This window comes from Hypanus sabinus, chromosome X1, assembly GCF_030144855.1.
Source record: "Hypanus sabinus isolate sHypSab1 chromosome X1, sHypSab1.hap1, whole genome shotgun sequence".
Lineage (NCBI taxonomy): Eukaryota > Metazoa > Chordata > Chondrichthyes > Myliobatiformes > Dasyatidae > Hypanus > Hypanus sabinus.
Genome location: NC_082738.1, coordinates 16,991,129 through 17,017,595, shown reverse-complemented (window position 1 = coordinate 17,017,595; position 26,467 = coordinate 16,991,129). Strand labels below are relative to the sequence as shown.

Below are 26,467 nucleotides of genomic sequence, written 5' to 3'. Positions count from 1 at the left end.
TCATAAAACGTGGTCTGATCTTCATCTAAGTCACAATAATAGACAAACACAATCTGCCTAAACTAATAACACACAAGCAATTGTGCTTTATTGAACACATTGTTTAATCATTCACAGTCCAGTCTGGAAAAACTGTGAACTCTTTATATTTAATAACTGGTAGAACTTCCTTTAGCAGAAATAACCTCCACTAAGCATTTCTTGTAGCCGCCATCCAGACTTGCACAACGATGAGAAGGAAATTTTAGACAATTTCTCCTTACAAGACTGTTTCACTTCATCGATATTTTTGGGATGCCTTGCACATGTCACAACATCTCAATTGCGTTAAGATCTGAACTCTGACTTGGCCATTCCAAAATACAAATGTTCTTTTTATTTTTTTTTAATACATTTTCTACATAACCACAGGTAAAAAAAACCCAGATCAAAATGAAGAACATTGATACAGTGCAAAAATAAACATACAATAACAATATGATACAAAGAAAGATAATTGAGAAAGCACCCAAATTGAAGACAAGTAAAATTAGTATCCTCCCCAAGCCCCGCAACACAAAAAAAACTCCAGACCAACCACAACACAATATAGAGAATATAAATCGGGACAATCAAACCCCCAAAGCTGTAAATACACTTAGCAACAGAAGATATTAATGCCTACTACCAAAAGAAAAAGGAGCTGAAAGCAAGGGACTAAAAAAAAACCTTAGTTAAGAGGAAGGTTATGAAAGTACTCAATAAAAGGTCCCCAGACCTTATGGAACTTTAAATCCGAATTAAGAACTGAATAATGAATTTTTTCAAGGTCTAAGCAGGCCATAATATCGTTAAGCCATTGAGCATGTGTGGGTGGGGCAACATCTCTCCATCTTAAGGAGGATTAAACGTCTAGCCAGGAGAGAGGCAAAAGATAATATTCGACACTTAGTCGAACTCAGACGTAAATCTGTCTCACCCCAGAAACCGAACAAAGCAATTAAAGGGTTTGGTTCTAGGTGGTGATTCAGAATATACGATAACGTTATGAAGATATCTTTCCAAAATTTCTCCAAGCTAGGACAAAACCAGTACATGTGAATGAGAGAGGCCTCGCCCCTTTTGCATTTATCACAAAGCGGACTAAAGTTAGGGTAAAATCGAGATAATTTAGATTTAGACATATGGGCTCTATGAACAATCTTAAACTGTAGAAGGCAATGGCGAGCACAAAGAGAGGTTGAGTTAACCGATTTGAGAATCGAGTCCCAAGTCTCATCAGATAAGGAGGTATTTAAATCCTGCTCCCATGCCATTTTAATTTTATCCACAGGGGCACGTCGTAAGGCTGCTAATTTATCTCGAATAAATGATATTAAACTTTTGCCTAGTGGATTATTGGAAAGAAATAAGTCCATAACATTTTTCTCAGGCATTTCAGGGAAGTTAGGAATTAAAGGAACAATAAAGTGTCTAATTTGGAGATATCTAAAAAAATGAGCATTGGGCAGATTGAACTTAACAGAGAGCTGTTGAAAAGAAGCGAAGCGAATATCAATAAAAAGATCTTCAAAATGTCTAATGCCCTTCCTATACCAATCATGGAATGCTGAGTCATACGTAGTAGGTAAAAAAAAAGGTGATTATGTAAGATAGGGCTAGAAACGGAAAACCCATGGAAACCATAAAATTTCCTAAACTGAGCCCATATACGTAAAGTGTGTCTAACAAGAGGATTAACTATTAATCTGGACAAACTACTAGGGAGTACAGAGCCAAGAAGTGCAGAGATAGATAATTCTTTAGTGGAGCTCAACTCCATTGCCACGCAATTAGGGCACTCGGGTTGGCCATGGAAAAAAGACCAAAAGGTAGCACAACGTATATTGGCTGCCCAGTAATATAAACGAAAGTTAGGTAAAGCCATGCCACCCTCTTTTTTAGATTTTTGGAGATAGACTTTATTAATTCTAGAGCGCTTATTCTTCCACAGATATGACAAAATAATAGAGTCTAAGGAATCAAAAAAAGATTTAGGAATAAAAATTGGGATTGATTGAAATAAATATAAAAGTTTAGGGACAACATACATTTTAACAACATTAATACGACCTACCAAAGACATAGATAGAGGTGACCATTGTAACAGACTCTGTTTTATAGTATATGAAAGATTGGCAAAATTTTCACGAAAGAGATCTTTAAACTTCCTTGTGACTGTAATCCCAAGATAAGTAAATTGATTATGAACTACTTTAAAAGGGAGATCACAAAATGTTAATTCTTGTGCTTCTTTATTAATTGGGAAAAGTTCGCTCTTATGTAAATTAAGTTTATAGCCAGAGAACTGGTTAAACTGGTCAAGAAGTGAAAACATTGGAGGTAAGGATGTAGACAGATTTGAAAGAAAAAGTAGTAAGTCATCAGCATAAAGAGAAACTTTATGCTCAACACCCCCTCTCCAAATCCCGGTCAATTCAGGACAAATGTTCTTTTTAAATCATTCTGTTGCTGATTTATCCTTGCCTTGTTGCATCATCTACATTCTATAAAGTTTCAGGTGATGGACTGCTACCCTGACATTTTCCTGTGAAATGTCTTGATTCAATTTTGAATTCATTGTTTCCCCAACAATTGCAAGCTGTCCAGACCCTGAGGCAGCAAAGCAGCCCCAAGCCATGATGCTTCTTCCACCATGCTTCACGTTTGGGATGAAGTTTTGGTGTTGGTGTGTAGTGCCTTTTTTCCTCCAAACATAGCAGAGTGCATTTCTGCCAAAAGGTTCAACTTTTATCTCACCTGTCCACAGAACATTGTCCCAGAAATGTTATAGAACATCCAGGTGGTCTTTTAGAAACCTGAGATGTGCAGCAATGTTTTGTTTTTAAGAGCAGTTGATTCCTCCATGGTGTCCTTCCATGAATGCCATTCTTGTTCAGTGTCTTTCATATAGTGGACACATGAACAGAAACTTTAGCAGGTTTTAGAGATTTCTGCAGGTTTTTTGTTGTTGCCATTGGGTTCTTTTTCGCCTCCTTCAGCATTGCACATTGTGCTCTTGGTGTGATCTTTGCAGGACGCCCACTCCTAGAGAGAGTAGCAACAGTACTGAATTTCCTCCATTTGTAGAGAATTTCTCTTACTGTGGACTGATGAACACTCCGGTCTTTAGAAATGTTTTTGTAGACTTTTCCAGCTTTTTGCAGCTCTACAATTCTTCTAAGGTCCTCTGAAAGTAGTTTTGATCAAGGCGTGGTGCACGTGAACAGTTTTCTTGAGAAGAGCAGGCTCTGTCAGTAACCTGACTCTATGTGTTTTTTTTAGGGCAGGGCCCCTCTGCAACCCACAGCTCCAATCTCATCACATTGACTGGAACACTTGACTTCAAATAGTTTTTATAGAAAGCATTACCCCAGAGATTTACATACTTTTTTGAACCTAGACTGTGATTGTTTAAATGGTGTACTCAATATTGATGAGAAATACAGGTATCTACAAAGGATTCACAAATTTTCTTGCAACTGTATATGGTGACGTATATGTACTTTGATTATAAATTTGCTCTGAACACTCACCTCAATTCTGATCTGATTGTCAGATATTTCATTTTTGACACTCAGATTTATCAAGAGCAAAATGACTCCATTTATGAATTTGCATGAAGGGACTGTTTGAGTTGGTAACAATATTTTGCCTTAATTTCAGAAACGAATCTTGGAAGAAAAACTAACGCCATTTTTTCTATCCTTGTTAGGTGCTAAATTTATCATCTAGTGCTATTGATTAGGCAACTGTTATCAAGGAAAGTAGACAGATGTTACGTTTTATGTGTTTGCAGAAGTTGCCTAATTATGCATTTGGTTCTTGTGCATTAGATGAGGCAGAACATCGCCAATATGAAGAATGGCTGCTTCACACTCAACAGCTACTTCAGATGCAGCTAAAGTTTTTGGAAGAGCAGATTGGTGTCCATAGGAAGTCCAGAAAAGCATTATGTGCCAAACAACGGACAGCCAAGAAAGCAGGACGTGAATTTCCTGAGGCTGATGCAGAGAAACTTAAACGAGTTACAGAACAACAAAGTAAAATCCAGAAACAACTTGATCAGGTGCAGTTTAGAATATTAGAGATTTTTGAACCATGGTTGGATTGGCCTAATATCTTCCTTTGTTTCCTTGATCTCTTCATCGTTTTGATTAAGTAGTTGTAGCATCTAGCATTGTAATGTGTTAAAAGGTTAAGTGAAAGGGTTTTGTTGCATCTGTCTTTCCATCAAGTATGCCACCACCTTTCTTGATAAGTCAGCTATTCAGCTATACATGTGCAATGGTACATTTGGATGCTTTTGCTTTACCCATTTATTTTTTGAAATCCCTCCATGTGTGGAGCAAGCATTCATTGAAATTGTACTTCACCCCTTTGTGAAGTCAATTTCATCTCAAGCTCTTATATTTTCTGAAGCAATATACTGTATGTGGTTGAAGTTCCATATATGCAGAAATGAGTCTCTAAACTATCATTGTTTTAAAATGAAAGTCATTCTTAATAGAACCGATTTTTTTTTCCCCCATCAGAAAAAAAATTGTCAGTATTTGAAAGAATGAGCTTTTTTAATGTCGAAGGTAAACTTTAATTTTTTTCTCTCATTTCTGAGAAGTATTGCTACAATGTGATGGTTGTGTTCCTGAGAAACCTCATTATAGAAAGTCAGGTTACAGCAGAATTGACTTCTAAGCACAGACCAAAGCAGGTTTTCCCAATTGTGATCATGCTATAACCACATAATGGACATAATTCAAATGATCTTCCCCAATGCATCAATTGAATTGTATCCAATTTGTATTATGAAAACACATTATATTGGAACTACCTGTTACTTAAATTTGGTTGTAAAACCTATTGGTTTGCTGAAATTCGTGTGTGCCATTTAAGTGGTTTATTATAAAATCCTGATTTTGTAACAACTTTATTTAATTTGTTTTCCTTCTAAAATTATGTTTTAGGTCCGTAAACAGCAAAAGGAACATACAAATCTTATGACAGAATATCGGAATAAACAACAGCAGAAATGTTCTTTATCTCCTTCAGGAGTGATGGGGACAGCCACATCCCAAAGTCCTCGTGTTATGCCTAAACTTTCAGCACCTATGTTATCTGCAGCATTAGCACAGCAAGGAGGACCAATCCTTGGATCACAAGCATTAGCTCAGCAACAAAATACACTAATAGGACATGCAGGAAATATAAAACTGCCACTTCAACAAGGACCAACTTTCTTGACATCAGCTGTGACACAGCAACAAGAGTATCCATCTGCCACAGCAACTGTATCATCTTCCACTCCAACTAGCTTTTTTCCTGGGAATTCTGCTGCTCAGACACTTGCAAATGAAAATAGACTCCTGCAAGAGAGACAGCTGCAGCTACAAAGAATGCAGCTTATTCAACAGCAAGGGCTGGTAGGGCCATCTCAGCAGCAAAGCATCATGGGAAAATTACAGCAACAAAGTATCATTGGACAGCTTCAGCCAACAACTCAGCAAAGTATTGTTGGTAACAAATCAACATTGTCACAGCAAGCTATCATGGGCCAACAGCAGCAGGGCTTCATTGGACAACAGCAGGGTATTATTGTCCAGCCACAACACCAACCAAGTCAGCAGCAACAAGCTCTTGTAGGACAACAACTACCACAGCAGCACACCAGCATGGGTCAGGCTCAGCAGCAGCCAGGAGCACAGCACCAACAGAGTCTGGCCCCTCAACAACAACACTTAAGGCTGATCAGTCAACAGCATATCTCGCCAATTGGTCAACAGCAAGCCCTTCTTGGGCATCAGCAAACTCACCAACAGGGGCTTGCAAATCAACCTAAGCCTCCAAGGCCTCAGCAAGGTCTAATGGCACAGCAGTTGGCACACCAACAAGGTCTTGCAGGTCAACAGCAAGTCCTTGCTTCTCAACAGCAGCAACAAAATCTAATTTTACAACAACAGACATCCAATGCTGCTTTGCAACAGCAGGGTCTTATAGGACCTCAACAAGGAATTGTTTCACAGAGTCAGCAATTGGCAACAATGACGCCATTGCAACAACATCATCTTCAAACAGTTTCAGGGCAGCTTCACCCACAAAGTGTTATCAGGCAAAACAGCATCCTTAGACTTTCCACACCTTTGCCAGGTCAGCAACAAAGCACAATGGGGCATCATGTTCGAATGCAGGGTATGATGCGGCAGCAGTCGCAAGATGTTTTAGGACAACACTTGGCAACACAAGGCATAATGAGTCAACAGACTCCATTACAATTTCTGAGGCACCAGCTGCCAGGTATAATAGGACAAGGACAGCAACAACATCAATCACAAGGAATGGTTACACAGAGCATAAGACAGCAGCATCAGACCATCGTTTCAGCAGAACAAGGACAGCAGTCCCAACCTCAGGGTACAGTGGACCAGGGTCATCAGCATCAGACTCAGAGTGCAGTTGGACAGGGCCAGGAGCATCAGCCTCTTGCTGCAGTGGCGATGGGACAGCAGTCAAATGCTCCGCCACCACCACCCCAGCCCCAGTCAGCAATGGGACAACAGCCAGTGCAACCCCCCCAACTCCAGAGCTTGATAGGGCAACACCCACAACCATCATCGCAACCCCAAGAGGCAGTAGGTCAGCAAGTACAATCCCAACCACAGAGTACCGTAGGGCAAGATATAGGACAACAAATGACCCAAGGATCTGGTCAGCCACTCTTGCCCCAGGCCCCCATGGGAAAGCAGCTCCTGCCCCAGGCCTCTGTGGGTCAGCAACCGCCCACGCCCCAGGCTTCCATGGGTCAGCAACCGCCCATGCCCCAGGCCACTGTGGGCCAGCAGCTCACGCCCCAAGCCTCCATAGGCCAGCGGTCTCCTCTCCAAGCTTCTGAGGGTCCGCGGCCCCCTGCCCAGGCTTCCGAGGGTCCGCGGCCCCCTGCCCAGGCTTCCGAGGGTCCGCGGCCCCCTGCCCAGGCTTCCGAGGGTCCGCGGCCCCCTGCCCAGGCTTCCGAGGGTCCGCGGCCCCCTGCCCAGGCCTCTGTGGGTCCGCGGCCCCCTGCCCAGGCCTCCGTGGATCCGCAGCCGCCCACGCCCCAGGCCTCCGTGGGTCAGCAGCCGCCCATGCCCCAGGCCTCTGTGGGTCAGCAGCCGCCCACGCCCCAGGCCTCCGTGGGTCAGCAGCCGCCCACGCCCCAGGCCTCCGTGGGTCAGCAGCCGCCCACGCCCCAGGCCTCCGTGGGTCAGCAGCCGCCCACATCCCAGGCCTCTGTGGGTCAGCGGCCGCAATCTCAGCCTTCCGTGTCTCATCAACCCTCTCCCCAGGCCTCCGTGGCTCAGCGGCCTCAATCCCATCCCTCCGTGGGTCAGCAGCCCCAGGCCGCCGGGGGTCAGCAGCCCCAGCCCCAGGCCGCCGGGGGTCAGCAGCCCCAGCCCCAGGCCGCCGGGAGTCAGCAGCCCCAGCCCCAGGCCGCCGGGGGCCAGCAGCCCCAGCCCCAGTCTGCCATGGGGCACAACATAGTGCCACAGCAACAGGGATGCCAGGCAACAGTGGGAATGGGTCTGCAGCTTCCAGGACAAGCCCTGATGGGAATTGGACAGCAACAAATGCAACCTCCGGCCATGATTGCACTGGCACAGCAGCAGCTGCACCTTCCGGGCACAATGATCTTAGGACATCAACAACCCCATGCCCCAATTGGGATGGGACAATCCCAATCTCAAAGCCAATTGGGGCAGCCAAAGCTACAGCAGCAGCCCCCAGGTTTGATTGGAATGAGGCAAGGGCAGCAACAGCAACTGTTCCAGGGCCTGATGGGACAGTGGCAGCTGCAGACACAAGTTGTAACCAAACAGGGACAAGCACAGAACCCAACAGGGCAAGGACAGCTGTCACAGACTTTGATCCAGGAGCAAGGACCACAACAACCACGTCCACTGAGCATATTAGGGCAGGGCCAAGGACAGCAGCAACTGCAGGGCCTCATAGTACAGAGACAGTCTCCAGGTACTGTGGGACAAGGACAGCGAATGCAGAGTTTAGGTACAATTAGTGGACAGAGCTTGCAGGCATCTGGTATGGCAGGGCAGGATAATCAGCACGAACAGCAACAAGAGCAGCCACCTCCAGGTACGTTGAGACAAGCCCAAATTATAATAGAGCAGGAATCTTTGCTGCCTCCACAGTGCATAATAGGGCAGAACCATAACAAGGCACCAACTCAGAACATGCCTACGAGTGCAGTAGGACTGGGACAGTCGCAGGGTATTATGTATCAGAATCTACAAACGCAGTCAGCAACTTCAGTGCAGCAAACAATGCAACAAGGTGTTGCAGGGCAGCAGAGACCAATGACTCAGCAAAGTCAATTAATGAGACGTGTACAGCCCTCTGTAGCGAATCTCCAACAGAATAATGGCCTTGGTTTACAAGGAATGCTGCGTGTTGCAACATCTCAGCATCATGGAGCAGCAGGAGATCTGGGGCTAGGGGTACCAAACACCATGACTTCACAGTCATTTCAACAGCATCACGCAGGCTTGCGTTCAGTTCAAGTGACCAGTCAACAGATAGGTTTAGGCCATCTTCGTCCAGGTATGGTTTATGTTCAGCAGATCAAAGCTGAACATGGAGGGAATCCACAAGAGATGGCTCATTTAATTCAAAATAAACGAGCAAGGCAGAGCACTGGGTCAATAAATGAATTGGTGCCTGCCCCAGCTCATTGCAATCGTTCACAAATGCTCCCTCCAGAAGTAAATAAAAACAATTTAGGAGATGCATCAATGCAAAACAAAACCTTGGAAGCAACAATACAACCACAATCAGAATTACTCAAAAACCATGAATCTGAAGAAAGTACTGCTTGCATGGCAGACGCTATTGGAATAATGCCTCAGAAGATGACTGATTCCAAATCAGATGCATCTGCATTGAAACCACATGGCACTGTAGAAAATTCTCCCACTAAGTCACAAAGCAGAATTAATATGGAAATGCATGTACAAAACAAGTTGACAAAAGCTTGCACATTTGACTTCCCAGTATCACCCCCAAATCAAGTTGCAAAGGAGGAATGCGGTGCAGAATCACCACTGTTGAATCAAACCAATGGGCAAGAGGAACGTGCACAGAAAGTCAGTGGAAGACTAGATGGTCGTTCCAACTTGCAGGAAGGTGCTGCTGAAGACACCAATACAAATGCAGGTCACTTAGTGAAACAGGAAAACATTGATGCAATTCGCTGTGGATATTCTGAAGGAAATTTAAAACATGAGTTAAATACTGACTCCTTCGATGCTTTAAATGTAGGGGACCAGTCTTTCCTTGCTCCCAGATCTGAAGCTGGACAGCTGCTTCTCCAGAAACTGTTACGCACAAAGAACTTGCAGCTTGTGGCACAGCGTTCCGGAGAAGGAACGCACTTGGCTCTAAAAGGACACATTGAAAGCAAGGCTGCGATGATAGATCGGAAACTTCAAGGTGCAACTGGAAATCCAGAGGTTGGTTTATAATCTTGTCAACAAGTTTGTAAGTCAGTAAAACTACAAAAACTGGAAATCTCAAACTTAGAAAAAAGATGCATCTGTGGGAAGGGAAACAGTTACTATTTGAAGTAGAAGACTCTTTTTCATAACTGAAGAGTGTTCACTGTTTCTCTTCCCACAAACCTGAGTATTTCCAGCATTGTTTGTTTCTGTATAGACACCAAGTTTGATCGTAATGTAGTTACACTCATCCAGTGCTGCTTTTCTACCTTTGTGTATTGAACTTCAAGCCATGTAATGAATATTTTGTGATTTTTGTCACCATTAAAATGAAATAATATCTTTTCACTTTATACATTCAAAAATATTCTATATTGTTATTTCAAATGCTGGGCTCATGAAAAGTTTTTTGTAACTCCAAACAGAGAACGTTTATAATAGAAAAAGCAGGACAGCCAAAGTCTAGGAAGAATAATAAGCAATTTATCAATTCAAATCATACATTGTAACTCCACATATTCAAATGCTTCTTAAGCATCGTTATTGTACAAAAAGGTCTTTTTCTGATTAGCACTGCTGGGATCACATTTCACAGTTTATATAAATGACTTGGGTGAAGGTACCAAAATTTGTGGAAGACAGAAACCTGTAAAGAGATGCAACAAAGGCTTTATAAAGTACTGGTTAGACCACATTTGGAGTATTGTGAGCAGTTTTGGGCCCCTTTTGTAAGAGAGGATGTTCTGAGGATGCATAGCAGGTTCACGACGAGAATGATCCCAGGAATGAAAGGGTTAACATGTGAGGAGTGTGTAATTCATGGCTACAGGCAGCTGCGAAGGCCAAGTCATTGTGTATATTTAAAACTGAGGTTTATAGGTTCTTGATTAGTAAAAGCTTTAAAGGTTATGGGGAGAGGCAGGTGAATGGGGTTAATGGTGATAATAAATCAGCCATAATTGAATAGCAGAGCAGACTCAATGGGCTGAATGGTCTAACTCTGCTCTTGTGTCATTGCAATAGAAATTTGCCTTGTGGAGAAATTGTACTAATCTGTACATAGCAGTATCTGATCTGATCACAGGCCAGCCACAATAGACATGGTGGAATTTACCACAATCTGCTATTTGATTGATGTCATATTCACATTTAAAAAATCTGAAATGAATTTATGTTACTATTGCAGATTGCAGTCAATTTGGTGTTATTTTAATCTGGTCTGTTTAGATTTTGCAACTTAAAGCCAATTCTGTAGTATTAAAGGTTGCATTGGCTACTTGTGTTAGGAAGTTAGAGTGAAGTGCTTATGCATAAATAATTGAAAGCATTCAATGAAGTTCTCATAAATTTAATAAATATACAATGAAAACTAAAAATGTAACAAGCAAAAGGAATCCTTGACTAATTAGAGATGTTGGGGTTAGCATAAATTAAATAAAATTTAATTTTATTTAAAAGAGATTGAAATAGTTTGAAAAAACATCAATGAATGACCAAATTATTTGTTATGGAGCAAAGAACATAAGAATAAGTTAGAAAAGAGTATTTTTTTAAAAAAGCTGCTACAACAATGTAAAAGAGACAGCAAGATAATCTGAGTTACATAGAAACAACAACTGGTGAAGTGACTGTGGGCAAAAGAAGTTGAGGCATAAAACAAACGTTTTGTGTCTGTCTTCGTGGCAGAAGACACATCAGTACAATGCCTCAGTGTAGTAAAAATGGAAAGGACTAGTTAATTTTCACTTTATATTTTTCACCTCATATTGGGTTTATTTAATCACATATGATTGTGTGTTCCTTCCTATCTCACTCTGGATTATCATTTTCCACATACAACAGTCACATTTTTTATACTTTAAAACTCTCCATTCAATGAAAGAAATTTTCTATAACCATTTAATATGTGAATAGAAGTAACAAATCAGAGTAGTTGCTCTTTCTGAAGCTTTGGATCACTGGACATGTGCAAACTCTTCACTTCTGCACACCACACATTGAATGTGTGCATTTTGTGACACACTTTAGTGTATTTAAGTGGAAATGTTAATCTATGAAATTATTTTTTACTTTGTTTTGTGGCATATGCAAGATTAAGGAATTTCAAGAAATGAACAAGAAAAACTTGGCTCCAAAAACAAAAAGGACACAGAAAACAACCGACAGAAGCAGCAACTCACGAAAGAAGAGTAGAAAGGATGAGGGAATAAAGAGTACAGATGTCCTCATGAAGCAGTTACAACAGGTAACAGCCAATGCTGTGAAATAACTTAATATTGCTTGAAATCTTGGAACTGAGGTTCTATAGTGGAATCATATTGCTTAATTTCTGAGAATTCCCTAATATTTTTCATGTGAGCTTTACACAGTATAGTACCCCTCTGATGCCAAGGTAAATGACAATGTTTGCACAATGCATTGCAGAACCAAACTAAGTATAGTTTAGAAAAAAAATAAAAAGGAGAAAAAAGATAACTGTGAGAATTGAATATCATTTAATACAACGATTAAAACTTTTTTGTAGTCATGTTAAATTGTCACGTTGCTGTTCGTGTATAATGCTGTAGATTACTTGTAGTGCTGTGGATGTATCTTTCTGTATTGTGGTTGTTAATTACTTTTTGTTTTATCCCCAGCAATTGTCCCTTCTCCCTTTGATGGAACCTACTGTTGAGGTGAATTTTGGCCACTTTCCTCCCTTTGGGAGCAGTCCTTTCAATAGCAAGAACCAACTTAAAGGATCCTTTGGGAACGCAGTGCTAGACAGTGTTCCAGATTACTACTCACAACTTCTCTACAAGGTATATCTGACTGAAATTACATTGTGCTATGTTTAGTATAGTTTGCTGCTTTGATTTATGTAAAAGATCCATCTTTACTGACAGAAAAATGCATCTTGGTAATTTTGCTAAAACCCATTTGATTCAAAAGCAAGCATAATCTGACTGGTCTGGGTGCAGAAGGCCAGTTTTATTAGCTTTAGGTGCCCCAGGCTCAAACAATCAACTAAAACACCATTAGTCTTGAAAATGAGTCCATACTGTTTCCACAACCTATTTACTCACGTTCAATGACTCTTTATCTCATGTTCTCAATATTTATCATTTATTTATTTATTATTATTATTTTGTTTTTCTTTTGTATTTGCTCGGTTTGTTGTCTTTTGCACATTGGTTGTTTGCCACCCTGTTGGATGCAGTGTTTCATTGGTTCTATTATGGTTCTTGGATTTGCGGAGTATGCCCACAAGAAAATGAATCTCAGGATTGTATACGTTGACATTTATGTACTTCGGTAATAAATTTACTTTGATCTTTGAATGTTAAGGAAACTGTACCTCTGGAAGTTTTAAGAGCCAGGAAATCCCTGCTCCCAGCTGTAAAAGCTGAGAGATTTAAGTGTCTCTGAAATTAAATGCTAAAATGAATAAATTAGTAATAAAAATACTGTCTGGGACATAGGTGAGTGGAGTCTTACTGACAGAAATGATCTGACTTGCTGAACTCAAAAGCAATCTTAAGAATATAGTGGTAATCAAAGTCAAGGACCTTTGGTAAAACATTTTGTATGCTTGTAGAATTTACGAAGGTTTAAGCATTTCAAACTAAATGATTTCACAATGCAGTCTTGATTGCATTTGTTTTGTTGTGTTATGTAAATATCTGCAAGATTTTCCTCCAAACACATTTGCTGCTTTATAACTCTCAAAAGAAAGCTATACTAGCTTGGGTCTTGAATACAAGGTTGCTTTTTAATATTCTAGAATTAGATAGATTATTTTTTCTGTCTGCCTTAGCAGAACAATCTGAGTAACCCACCAACACCACCTTCGTCGTTGCCTCCTACACCACCTCCCTCTGTCCAGCAGAAACTGGTAAATGGTTTAGCCACCTCTGAGGAGTTGACTGAAGGACATAAAGAGCATGAAGGACAAAAAGGTATGAAAATTGATCAGAGCAAACTTATTGGCACAATAGACAAGGTTTTGATTAATAACTTGTGAATGCAGTACTATTCAAATTGTTGTTTTACATGTGTAGATATTGGAGTACTTGGCCTTATAGAAACTGTAAGAAGTTATGTCATGGTGCTCTGGTGAGACCAGGGCTCTGCTTTCAGTTCAGGGCTTTAAGAAGAATATATTTCCTTAGAATAAGTTGCAATTTTGATTCTGGAGTCCAAGGACCTGAGTAGTAGAGAATGGCTGCGTTAGACTAGGCTTGTATTTTCTTTTTTAAAGTTTCATTTATGGGATGTGAGCACTGCCAGCTAAGCCGGCATTTATTGCCCATTCTTAGTTGTCTTTGAGAAGGTGGTGATGAGCTGTGTAAGATGATGAGGGGCATTGATCGTGTGGATAGTCAGAGGCTTTTCCCCAGGGCTGACATGGTTGCCACAAGAGGACACAGGTTTAAGGTGCTGGGGAGTAGGTACAGAGGAGATGTCAGGGGTAAGATTTTTACTCCGATAGTGGTGAGTGCGCGGAATGGGCTGCTGGCGACAGTGGGGGAGGCAGATATGATAATGTCTTTTAAGAGACTTTTGGATAGGTACATGGAGCTTAGAAAAATAGCGGGCTAAAGGTAAGCCTAGTAATTTCTAAGGTAGGGACATGTTCAGCACAACTTTGTGGATCAAAGGGCCTTTATTGTGCTGTAGGTTTTCTATGTTTCTATGCTGCAGTCCCTGGGGTGTAGGTACACCCACAGTGCTGTTAGGGAGGGAATTCCATGATTTTGACCCACTGACAATGAAGGAGCGGCGATGTGTTTCCAAGTCAGAATGGTGGACTTGGATCTGTTTCCAAGCTGATAATTGGAAACAGGTATCTGTTGTTCTCGTCCTAGGTGGTAGTGGTTGTGGTCTGGAAGGTGCTGCCTTTGGAACTTTACAGTGAAGAAAATTAAGGTGTTTAATTGCAGTGTTTAAGATCGTTAAAGAAACTATGTGGGGGGGGGGGGGCGGGTGGAGTTCCTAAAGTGAGGTAAATCCAGAATGAGGCATAGGTTGAAAATTAGGACTAGGCTATTTAAGGTGTTGCTGGGAAACAATACTTCACATGAACGTTGTGGAAATCTGCAATTTAACAATGGGCTTTGGAAACTAGGCAACAATGGCAAATTTCAAAACTAAGCTGGATACTTTTTTGATGCAGTGATATTAAAGCAATGAACTAAGATGGGTAACTGCTGACAAATTACCAACTAGGTATGATCTAATTAATCCAACGTATAATCCTCCGTAACTTCCGCCACCTCCTATGGGATCCCTCCACCAGATGCATCTTCCCCTCCCCCCACTCTTGGCTTTCCGCAGGGATCGCTCCCTACGCGACACCCTTGTCCATTCATCACCCCCATCCCTCCCCACCGACCTCCCTCCAGGCACTTAACCCTGAAAACGGAAGAAGTGCTACACCTGCCCCCACATTTCTTCCCTCACCACCATCCTAGGCCCCAGGCAGTCCTTTCAGGTGAGGCACCACTTCACCTGCGAGTCACTGGGGTGATATACTGTATCCAGTGCTCCCGATGTGGCCATTTATACATTTGGGAGACCATTTCACCGAACACCGGCGCTCAGTCCTCCAGCAGTGACGGGATTTCCCTGTGGCCACACACTTCAATTCCACAGACCACTCCCACTCTAATATGTCTGTCCATGGCGTCCTCTACCGTCAAGATGAGGCCACACGCAGGTCGATGGAGCAATACCTTAGCTCCCGCCTAGGTAGCCTCCTGCCTGCCGGCATGAACATTCAACTCACAGACCTCCGTTGATGCCCCTGCCCCCCCCCCCCCCCCACCCCATCCCTATCTATAATTTTAGTCTGGTTCTCTTTCTCTCTCTCTTCCCCCACCCCCCTCACTATAATCTCCCCCCAGCCCTACCTTTCTTTCTCTTTTATTTCCCATAATTCTCTACCTTCCCTCTAGCCCATTTCCCTTCAGCCTATCACTTCCCAGCTCTCTACTTCATTCCTCCCCCCACTTCTTATCCCCCCCTTGACCATCCCACATTACTTCACTCCTGATGAAGGGTTTCGGCCTGAAACGCCACCACTACCTCCTCCCATAGATGCTGTCTGGCCTGCTGAGTTCTGCCAGCATTTTGTGTTTTTATGATCTAATTAAGTTGCTCAACGTTTGGCTTGCGTTGGCTTACTTCTGTTACTCCTGGTCAGAATTCCTTGTGGCATTCACAACTATTGAGTCGGAGTGTTTGTTGGTTTCTGTTGGGTGCTCCAGTTTCTTAGCACATCCCAAAGACATGCTTCCTGGTGAATTAATTAGTTACTAATATAGGTGGGTGGCAGGGGAATGAGGAGAGGGGGAAGTAGTTGATGGTGATACAAGAGAAAAATGGATGCTGGTTAACCAATGCCAATGGGATGAGTGAAAGGCTTGTTTCTATGTTGCTTGACTCTAAATCTTCCAGGCACTGGCTGATAAACGGGTTGGAAGTTTTTAATAGGAGATTTGTCAAGTTTTAAAACTTATTCTGTACTGGGCACTTGCAAAACCTTTCTAATGTTAGCTTTTAGTGTCCTGACAATTCAAGAACAAACTAATCTTACACATATGGAGTCATAGAGAGATACAGATGGAAACATGCCCTTCGGTCCACTGAGTCCATACTGACCATCAAGCAAGTATTTTTACAGAGGTTTTGCCTATCCAATTTCATTCTCCCAACATTACCATTAACTCCTCCCTCAACTTCTCCCACACACTCAAAACCTAGGGATAATTTACAGTGACCAATTACCTGCCAGCCTGCACATCTTTGTGTGGAAGGAAATCAGAACACGCAGAGAAATGCGATTTCAGGGAAAATGTGAAAACTCGGCACAGATGAGATTGGAGGTCAGGATTGAACCCGAATCATTGGAGTTGTAAGGCAGAAACTACTAGCTGCACCACCGTGGCACCCAAATCTTCAATAGGTCAATAGGTACATTTAATGCCAGAGAAATGTATACAATATACATCCTGAAAATCTTTTTCTTTGCAAATATCCACGAAAACAGAGGAGTGCCCCAAAGAATGGACAACAGTTAAATGTTAGAACCCCTAAAGCCCCCCCAGCTCCCCCCTCCCATGCACAAGCAGCAGCAATGACCACCCCTCCACCAGCAAAAAAGCAACGGCACCCACCATCAACACTCAAGTGTGCAGCAAAGCATCAATAAAAACACAGACTTGCAGTATTCCAAAGACTACTCGTTCACCTGGTAGTTGACATAACAAAACAACTCACTGATTTATGGTGTTAAAAGTCTGTTGTGTTGCTTCTTCCGAGTCTTGTGCCCTAAGAGCTCGGGTCTCTGGGCACACAGCCAGCTCGCTGCTTTCAATCGTCCATCTCCCACGACACCAGTTTTCTGTGGCAGCACCAACCTCAAATCTGTCCGCCCCCCAGAGTCACGAAATCCCAGAACCCTGAAGATGCACTAGTCTTCTGGGCCGCGTCCTTGGCATGTCAAATAGCAGCCAGTTGTGAGACCCCGAGAGCGGGTCCCATTTCCACAAAGAACCAAAGTCAGCGTGTAACTCCAAGTCAGGGTCTTCAAAAGAATCCTGAAAGGGAAAAATAGAGATATTAAAGTTGGAAATAAAGTTGTTTCCGAAGATGCAAGCAAAGGAGTCACCATTAGGCGCCATCGTCCTCCTAAACTCCAACCTCTGTACCAATCTTTCAAAAAAAAGTGTTTAATTTTCAGTGAAATTCCAGTTCAAATTCTTTTAATAAGGATATATTATGCATTGTTGTATATGTGTTGTATTTAAATTAAAATGAATGTATTTGATCAGAGTTTTTATTTTGGTGTGATCCACTGTATTGTCATGTTAGTTTTAATTTCTGACATGCAAGTGACATGGTGCACAATTGAATATTATGTAACACACTTGGTTTATTCATTACAGTGCAGTGTAATGCTATTGTTATTGTACTCCATTACAGATCTCATGACGACAGAACTGAAAAATATGGACATGTTGGCTTCCTTGCCCACACCGCCACACAATCAAAATGAAGATCTGAGGTTTTTTATTTACAGCTAATTTTGTTTTACAATTCTACTCTTTTTTCCTTTGCAAACTCTTTGATTTACTTTCAGTCTTTAGTTTCATAAAGGGGAATAAAACTTTGCTGCCTAAAGCAGTAAGTCGCTGTACTGTTTAAACAAGTAACAGGTGGAAGTTGCAGTTCTTAATTATCATGCAATCCTCGATCATTGTGCAAAGGCGTTGCACTTTCTTCCGCCTAACAAGTCACCAAATCAGTTTTTACTGGGTAAATATAACTTCTACCAACTGTTGGGAAATTAATGTTGGATATGCTTCCTTATTATTTCAAGAAGTAATGTAGTATCTGTTGCTGGGTTAGTTTCTGGAGACCTAGGCTTTTAAACTAGAGGTGAGCTTGAATCCTGCTGTAGCAATTGGGAGTTTTAAATTCAGGTGGTTTAATAAATCTGGAATTAAAAATCTCGTCCCAGTAATGGTAACTTTGAAACTACCAGACTGTCATTTTTTAAAAAAACTCATGATTATCTCATACCCTTGGGTAAGAAAATCTACTTTTTGTACCCAGTTTTTGTCTTTCGTGACCCCAAGAATACAGTGATATAATTGACTCTAAACAGCTATCTAAAATGGCCTGTCAAACTTCTCGGTTAAAGGGCATTAGAGCTGAGAATTGGTGTGTTACTAGTTAAGTCCAGATCCCATAAAAGAATGGAAAAGAAGCTTCAATTACTCAACACACAAGTGTTTTTCAAAGTGAGAGCAATGCTTAGTGGTTGTGTAATTTACAAAAAAAATGAATTGACAAAAAGATGCCAGCAGAAATGCATCACTGTCTCGTGGGTTAAGTGAATTGTGCAGTAACATGCATTTTTCTCAAGTTCCATTCCACTGCCATATCACAGAATTATCATATACAACCAAGGCTGAGTTTTTCCCACTTAAGATTTGAGATTAGCTTTAAAGGAAGCAAAGCACATAGTTCTAGAGTGAAAATGAAAAAGCGGATTAAAGGAAAGCTCTTAGATGTCTGGGAGCCTTTTGCTGAAAATCTGTTTCTACCTGCAGTCTTGGATATTGAGGTAGTTATGAATCCAAAAGACATTGAGTTATAATTTCCTCTCAACAGTAGAGCAGAGCTGGAAGATGATAGGCACACACCTGACAGCATTGTGCCAGCATCCTCACCTGAGAGTGTCCTTGGACAGGAAACATCCCGGTTTCCCTTGCTGACTGAAGTGAAGGAAGAGTCAATGGACCGTGCCCTGTCTCCTGTAATTCCCATAATCCCAGGAGCTTGTATCCCAGGTTGGTACGGGAAATTAGTCATTGCTAGTTGAGCAATGTTTTACATTTTAAAAAAAAAAATAATCTGATGTACAGTAAGCCATTGGTCACAAAGGTTTTTATATTTTTTTAAAATGCCCCCCCCCCGCACTTTCTGTACTGTTTTCTGAAGCATTGAGCTCTTGATATTTGTCTTACACATATCTTTTTAATGCCTTTCCTATCCTATGTTCCTTGACTTCCTGATTCATGAGTTTCCCGTATTTTATGGGAAAATATTTGACTTGAACCTTCATCCCCTTGAATGGCTTTAACTGATCTGAGACTGATTTTCCTTCATTTTTTATCAGCTCCTATCTCACTCTGGTAGATTTAGCCTTCTTTGTTTGTCCTACCTTCCTTTCTGTTGCTGTGATAAATCTAAGTTTTGATTCCTACCTCCAAAATGCTCTTGCCACGCTGCCTTTGCTATTTGTTCAAGTTAATTCATTAAAACAAAGCTGTGTACTGCCCCCTCTTGGTTAGTTTGTGAAATACTTTTTCATTCTTGAGTGTTTTTCAAGAATTCTGCACCTCCTCTGTTATTTACTTTGCTACTGTCCCATTAAAAATAGCTGAAAGCTCTTTGTGTCACTGCTTTATTATTTTTGCACCTCAGATTGTTGTCTACATATTTTTTTCTCTTTATCTTTGGAGGGCTGTAGCATTTTCTCAGCAATGTGTTTGTCCCTTTTTTGTTCATTTTAATTTATAATTATAAAATTTGTTGATCTTGCTCCCACGTCATCCCTTCCCACAACTGTATGTGTTGTGAATGTTTCCTTTACCCTCACTTTGTTAAAAACCACTGCTTCTGACCTTGCTTGAAAACACTGTGTAACTAGGAATGTTGATACAACAACACACACACACAAAATGCTGGTGGAACACAGCAGGCAAGGCAGCATCTATAGGGAGAAGCGCTGTCGTCGTTTCAGGCCAAGACCCTTCGTCAGGACAAGAATGTTGATAGATGTGATTTTTAGGAAGGACAACAAATGAGCTTGACAAATATCATTTAAGGTCTTTATTGGTCAATCAGCATTTATATTGTGGATTACTAATTTGTCCTTTTGAAATACTTGTTCTTCCTTAGTATTTCCTGAAACAAAGCCATTTGTAAATACAGAACCATTTGTAGAAAGTACTGTGAAGAGCACACCTGTCTCTGGCCCATGGAAAAGTAGCAAAGGAAACCAGGTTGCAGTCACACTCACTGTCTCAGGAACTGTTACTAAGGTAAATAAATAATTTAAAACTTATTTCTTGTCTTAGTCTTTGAGCTGGCTTTATGGCATGCTTACTCCTTAGAAAATTGTATAACATGATAAAATATTTAATGTAAATTCTGTGTACATTGACACTTAGCAAGAGATGACGATACAGATGCAAAGAAACAAAATACAGAAAATGGTAGAAACTAATCTCATATTTGTTCTCAATAACTGTATTTATTGTAGGATATAAATACAATGATGACAGTTCTTGCACAGTTGCTCCAAATGAAGATCCCAGGTTCCTACGAAGTTGCATCTGTTCCAGGTGGTTCACGTTCTTTTCCGCCAGGTGGAAAAAAGTCCACGTTGGAAGCTCCTGGTCAAGGTATGCACAACTTTGACCTTTTCAAAAGTAAGTAATTTGTACCCATCTTTGCGAATTGGATATTGCCCATGGATAATAAAAAACTTCGTGCTCCATAAGTAAAAAAGCAACAGCCCATAATTGATTGCAGTATTCCGGTAATTAATCATTCTAAAAAGCAAACCAACTGATTTTTTTTAAACTGACGTTGCAGTTTTTCCGTTGAAATTGGCTCTTTACATCCTGTTTTTCCACCAGATCAAATTTTGGCTTGAGAGGATTTCCCTTCATAGATCAACATTCAAAGCAGATAACTATCTACATCATTTGCTGGTGACCTCTGTATGTTAACATTTAAAGTAATGAAAAAAGATTGTTGGGTTCACCAAGCTATCATATCCTTCCTATCATGATTGATCCAACTTGATTAATCCTCTCAAAGCAAGGTTGTACAGAAAATTGCCCAAACATTTCCTATCCCAAATCCTATTTAAATATTTATTTCAACATGCGCTTTTCATTGAATCATTCAGCATTTACAATAATCAGCCCACTTTACCGAACTTTTGTTGAAGCTTGCATATGTATTTCCTCACATTAGAGGAAGAAGATATTTCCCCCCATCGGTCTATCTGGGCTCACAGAGTAATCCAATTAATGTGCAAAAAAAATCAGAGCACCTGGAGGAAACCCACACGGTTACAGGAAGGACGTGCCAACTGCACAAACACACCCATGGTCAGGATTGAACCTAGTTACTGGCACTATGAGGCAGCAACTCTATTATCAGCAACATTGTGCTGCATCAAGGGCTTTTCCTCCATGTGAGCAGTGCTTGTATTCCCACATCACTTTCCCCGCCTCCTTTTCATCCAACCATTATTTTTCATTGGTATTTATGGTTACTTGACCTAGACCCCATAATTACTGAAAACTGCATTATAAATACACTTACAATCACTCAAACTTCATAACTTCAGACATTTCTATTAGTAAGACCTTAATCTCCTTATAATAAGAGGTCATCATTATTCAGTTTCATTCCTAATCAGTTAGTTATCTATTTCACTAACTGTCAATCAATTTTGCTTCAGATGTATTCTAAATATCCACTGAAGGGTAACAGAATTCTACCTTTTAAACTAGTTTGGGACATGTTAATTTTCTGCACTGATATGAGCTTTGGCTTGACAACAAGTTAAATAACCTGCTCAGGTTTGCACACCAGAGTACTTTGTGAATGTTTTCCTGTTTTTATACTGAAAAACTGTTGTGCTCTGTCTTTATAATTGGCACCTACACATTGTTGCTTGTTACTATATACCAATGTGGTCTTGACAATGATCAGTGCTTTTGAGTGAAAATTAAGATGATTATTCTTGTGCAACGAACACATCACATACCAACGTACAGTACCAGTGCATATGAGTCTGAATGAAAGCATATTGCAGAAACAGTTTGTTTCAGTTAACCAGTCCTAGAACACAAGTACTTCAAAATTGTTGTGAACTGAGCTTTCAGCATGTTTTTTATTAGGAGGTTAAATGATACAAGGAAGAATAAGTTGGCTCCAACCTACAATAGTTTTAATCTTATAGTGAATTTCAAGGTTACACATACAAGTTTCTTTTCTGCATGGCCTTCTTGAACCTTTTTACATCGATGTAGTGTTCATGATCTTACTTTCCAAAAGAATCAAAGTGCACTTTCAAAAACAAAATATGGATATCATGCTATTTTAGATTGTTGTCTATTTATTTGTATTTAGAGTTAAATAAAACAAAAACAATCATCGTTACAGTTGGATCTTTTTTTTTAAGTAGGTTCCAAAGACAACCCTGTGGATTTGGAGAAACTGGCACTGGAAAAACAGTGGTACAAGCAATGTGATGTTGCAGTACCAGGTTCTGCCTTTAAGAAGCCAGGGGAAGAGATGGTAACTGCCACATTGGTATGTGCATACTTCCAGCCTAAGAATTTGTGGCTTTTGGGGTACCCTTTGATTGGGAAAGGGTTATGACTAGCAACGCTTCTGCAAGTCCATGATTCCCTGGGGCTTAAGAAATTGATGAAGAATTTCAGAACTTTACTGAAATTAATCACTCTTGCTCTTTTTTGTTTCTTTCTTCCAGGAGTTGACTTGACCATTATATATGGTTATGTCATTTGAGAAATTGTTCATTGAGTCAAATGTTTCGTTCAGTCTTAATCTACTAGCATGTCTTAGATGTGGGACATCATGCCACCAAACTGCCAGATGAAATTTGGTTGGTAATTTTTTTGAGAAAAGGGAACAGTAGAAAATTGGGTGGGGTGAGGGAGAATTGAGAGTTGCCATGCTTGCAGTGACACCTGTAACTCAATTAGTGGCAGTCTTGGTGGTCAGAAAGTTTTTGTTCAATTCCAACTCCAGAGATGTGAATTGAAAAACATATATCACTTTAAAGCAGTACTGACAGTGTACTATGCTGTGGGAGATCTTTCAGATGACATGTGAAAACTTATTTGCTATCTCATGGACTTAGACAGATTAAAGGAGTTATCCTTAATGTCCTTAATTCAACATTACTAAATCTAATTACCTTTTCAGAATCACAGTGATGTTTATGGGTACCAAATGGACCCAAAATGGCCAGTATGTTTCTTGGGGCATTGGAACCATTTCTGGGAGAGGTGGGACCAGTATTGTACGTATGGTCTACATCTGGGCAGGGCCAGGATCAATGTCCTAGGGAGATAGTTTGCTAGTGCTGTTGGGGAGGCTTTAAAGTAATATGGCAGGGGGATGGGAACCCACTCAGAAAAGAAGAGGGGAGTGATGCAGAGACCAAAGTTAGAGTTAGTGAAGAAAAAAGTAAGAGTAGAGTGCATAAAAGTAAAAAGCAAAAATCGCATAGGTCACTAGATTCTAAAAGGACAATGAGTATAAGGGCACTTTATCTAAATGCCTGTAGTATTAGAAACAAGATTAGTGAACTGGTGGCACAGATCAGTACCAAGGCATATGATTTAGTGGCCGTTACAGAAACCTGGTTGTAAGGTGGAGATGACTGGGAATTAAATATCCAAGAGTATCAGGTAATACGGAAAGATAGGCAAGAAGGCAGAGGAGGTGGGATGGCACTCTTGATTAGGGATGAGATCATGGCGATTGTGTGAGACAATATAAGATCTATGGAGCAGAATGTTGAGTCCATCTGGGTAGAGATTAAGAATAGTAAAGGGAAAAGATCACTGGTCTATAGGCCACCTAATAAAAATATTGCAGTGGCAGAGGCTATTAACCAAAAAATTACTGAGGCTTGTAAGAACAGAACAGCAGTTGGCATGGGGGATTTTAACTTGCACATAGATTGGGTGAATCAGGTTGGTCAAGGAAGTCTTGAGGAGGACTTCATAGAATGCATCTGTGATGGCTTTCTTGAGCAGCATGTTAGTGAACCTACAAGGGAAAATACTATCTTGGATCTAGTCCTGTGCAATGAGACTGGTAAGATTAACGATCTTGTAGTCGGGGATCCTCTTGGAAAGAGTGATCATAATATGATTGAATTTTGCATTCAGATGGAGGATGTAATAAGTTAGATTTAAAACTAGTGTATTATTCTTGAACAAGGGAGACTACAACGGGATGAGGGAGGAGTTGGCTAATGTGGATTGGGAGCACAGGCTGTTTGGTAGGACAGTTGAGGAACAGTGGAATACTTTCAAAGAGATTTTTCACAGTGCTCAACGGAAGTATATTCCAGTCAAAAATAAGGACAGTAAGTGTGGGGAGAGCCAGCCTTGGATAACTAAGGAAATAAAAGATAGTATCAAATTAAAAGCTGATGTGTGCAAAGTTGCAAAGAGTAGTGAGAGACTGGAGGATTGGGAGAACTTTAAAAAGCAACAGAAAACAACTGAACAAGAAATAAGGAAAGGGAAGATAGAGTATGAAAGTAAATTAGCACAAAATATTAAAAACAGCGCAAAAGTTTTTATAAATATATAAAGCGGAAGAGGGTGGTTAAAATCAGCGGAGGTCCCTTGGAAGACGAGAAGGGGAAATTGATAATTGGGTGAAAAGGAAATGGCTGAGGCATTGAACGACTATTTTGTGTCGGTCTTCACGGTGGAGGACACGTCTAATATGCCAAAGAAGGATGTTATGGACAAAATGGGAGGTGAGGACCTCGATAAAATCACTGTCACTAAAGAGATAGTGATGAGCAAACTAGAGGACCTGAAAGTAGATAAGTCCTCTGGTCCTGAAGGGATGCATCCCAGGGTGCTGAAGGAATTGGCAGAGGTCATAGGAGACGTGTTGGGAATCATTTATCAAAACTCTCTAGACTCTGGGCAGGTCCAAGCAGATTGGAAAACAGCAAATGTCATGCCACTTTTTAAAAAAGGATGTAGGTAAAAGGCGGGCAACTATAGGCCAGTTAGCTTAACATCTGTAGTTAGGAAAATGTTTGAAGCTGTCATTAAGGAAGAAATAGTGAAACATTTAGAAAGGAGTGGTTCCATTAGACAGACGCAGCATGGATTCAGAAAGGGCAGGTCTTGTTTGACAAACTTACTGCAGTTCTTTGAGGACATAATGAGTGCAGTGGATAGAGGGGAACAGGTGGATGTTGTATACTTGGATTTCCAGAAGGCGTACAATAAGGTGCCGCACAAGAGACTTATAAATGAGATACGGATGCATGGAGTTGGAGGAGGTGTATTGGCATGGATAGTGGATTGGTTAACCGATAGAAGGCTGAGAGTTGGTATAAATGGGTGTTTCTCCAGTTGGCAGTCAGTGGTGAGTGGGGTGCCGCCGAGGTTGGTGCTGGGCCCGCAGCCGTTTACCATTTATATTGATGATTTGGAAGAGGGGACTGAGTATAGAATAGCAAAATTTGCTGATGACACTAAACTGAGCGGAAAAGCAAATTGTACAGAGGATGTGGAGAGTCTGCAGAGGGATATAGATAGGTTAAGTGAGTGGGCCAAAGTCTGGCAGATGGGATACAACGTTGGTAAATGTGAGATCATCCACTTTGGAAGGAATAATAGAAGAGCAGATTATTATTTAAATGGTAAAAGATTGCAGCATGCTGTTGTGCAGAGGGACTTGGGAGTGCTTGTTCATGAATCGCAAAAAGTTGCCTTGCAGGTACAACAGGTTATTAAGAAGGCAAATGGAATGTTGGCCTTCATTGCTGGAGGGATTGAATTCAAGAGCAGGGAGGTTGCTACAACTATACAGAGTACTGGTGAGGCTGCACCTGGAGTACTGTGTGCAGTTCTGGTCTCCTTACTTGAAGGATATACTGGCTTTGGAGGCAGTGCAGATGAGGTTCACCGGGTTGATTCCAGGGATGAAGGAGTTAACCTATGAGGAGAGATTGAGTCGCCTGGGACTATACTCTCTGGAATTCAGAAGAATGAGAGGGGATCTTATAGAAGCATATAAAATTTTGAAAGGGATAGATAAGATATAAGTAGGAAAGTTGTTTCCATTGGTAGGTAAGACTAGAACTAGGGGACATTGCCTCAAGATTCAGGGGAAAGATTTAGGACAAGATGAGAAACTGTTTTTCCCAGAGAGTGGTGAATCTGTGGAATTCTCTGCCCGGGGAAGCAGTTGAGGCTTCTTCACTAAATATATTTAAGATACAGTTAGATAGATTTTTACATAGTAAGGGTGTTAAGGGTTATGGGGAAAAGGCAGGTAGATGGAGCTGAGTTTATGGACAGATCAGCCATGATCTTATTGAGTAGCAGGGCAGGTTAGATTGGCTAGATAGCCTACTCCTGCTCCTATTTCTTATGTTCTTATTGTAGATACTTAGTGACTGCACTTAAAAACTGATTAATTGATCTGGGGACAGGAAAGACAATGCAGTGCTGAAGGCAATTAATGTAAGCATGGCTAGATTAGGTAGAGTTAAGCATGCAAGAAATTGTAGAAGTAGAAAAGAGCAAACCGTGAAGACACTATTAGTTAAGGCCAAGAATTTTCGAATCGATGCATTGGGAATGGAAATCGGCTGAAATGAG

At 41.0% G+C, this 26,467-nt stretch overlaps 1 protein-coding gene across 1 annotated transcript in view; it reads left to right on the top strand.

Annotated features, from left to right (window-relative positions):
• The window catches only part of kmt2d (lysine (K)-specific methyltransferase 2D), a 248,352-nt gene that overhangs the window by 182,454 nt on the left and 39,431 nt on the right, over positions 1-26,467 (top strand). Inside the window, exons 40-49 of the mRNA XM_059955967.1 lie at positions 3,855-4,087; positions 4,983-9,512; positions 11,590-11,742; positions 12,134-12,298; positions 13,294-13,435; positions 17,463-17,544; positions 18,657-18,835; positions 19,950-20,092; positions 20,314-20,482; positions 22,255-22,385. Of these exons, the coding sequence (XP_059811950.1) occupies positions 3,855-4,087; positions 4,983-9,512; positions 11,590-11,742; positions 12,134-12,298; positions 13,294-13,435; positions 17,463-17,544; positions 18,657-18,835; positions 19,950-20,092; positions 20,314-20,482; positions 22,255-22,385 (5,927 nt within the window). The remainder of the gene's footprint in view (positions 1-3,854; positions 4,088-4,982; positions 9,513-11,589; positions 11,743-12,133; positions 12,299-13,293; positions 13,436-17,462; positions 17,545-18,656; positions 18,836-19,949; positions 20,093-20,313; positions 20,483-22,254; positions 22,386-26,467) is intronic.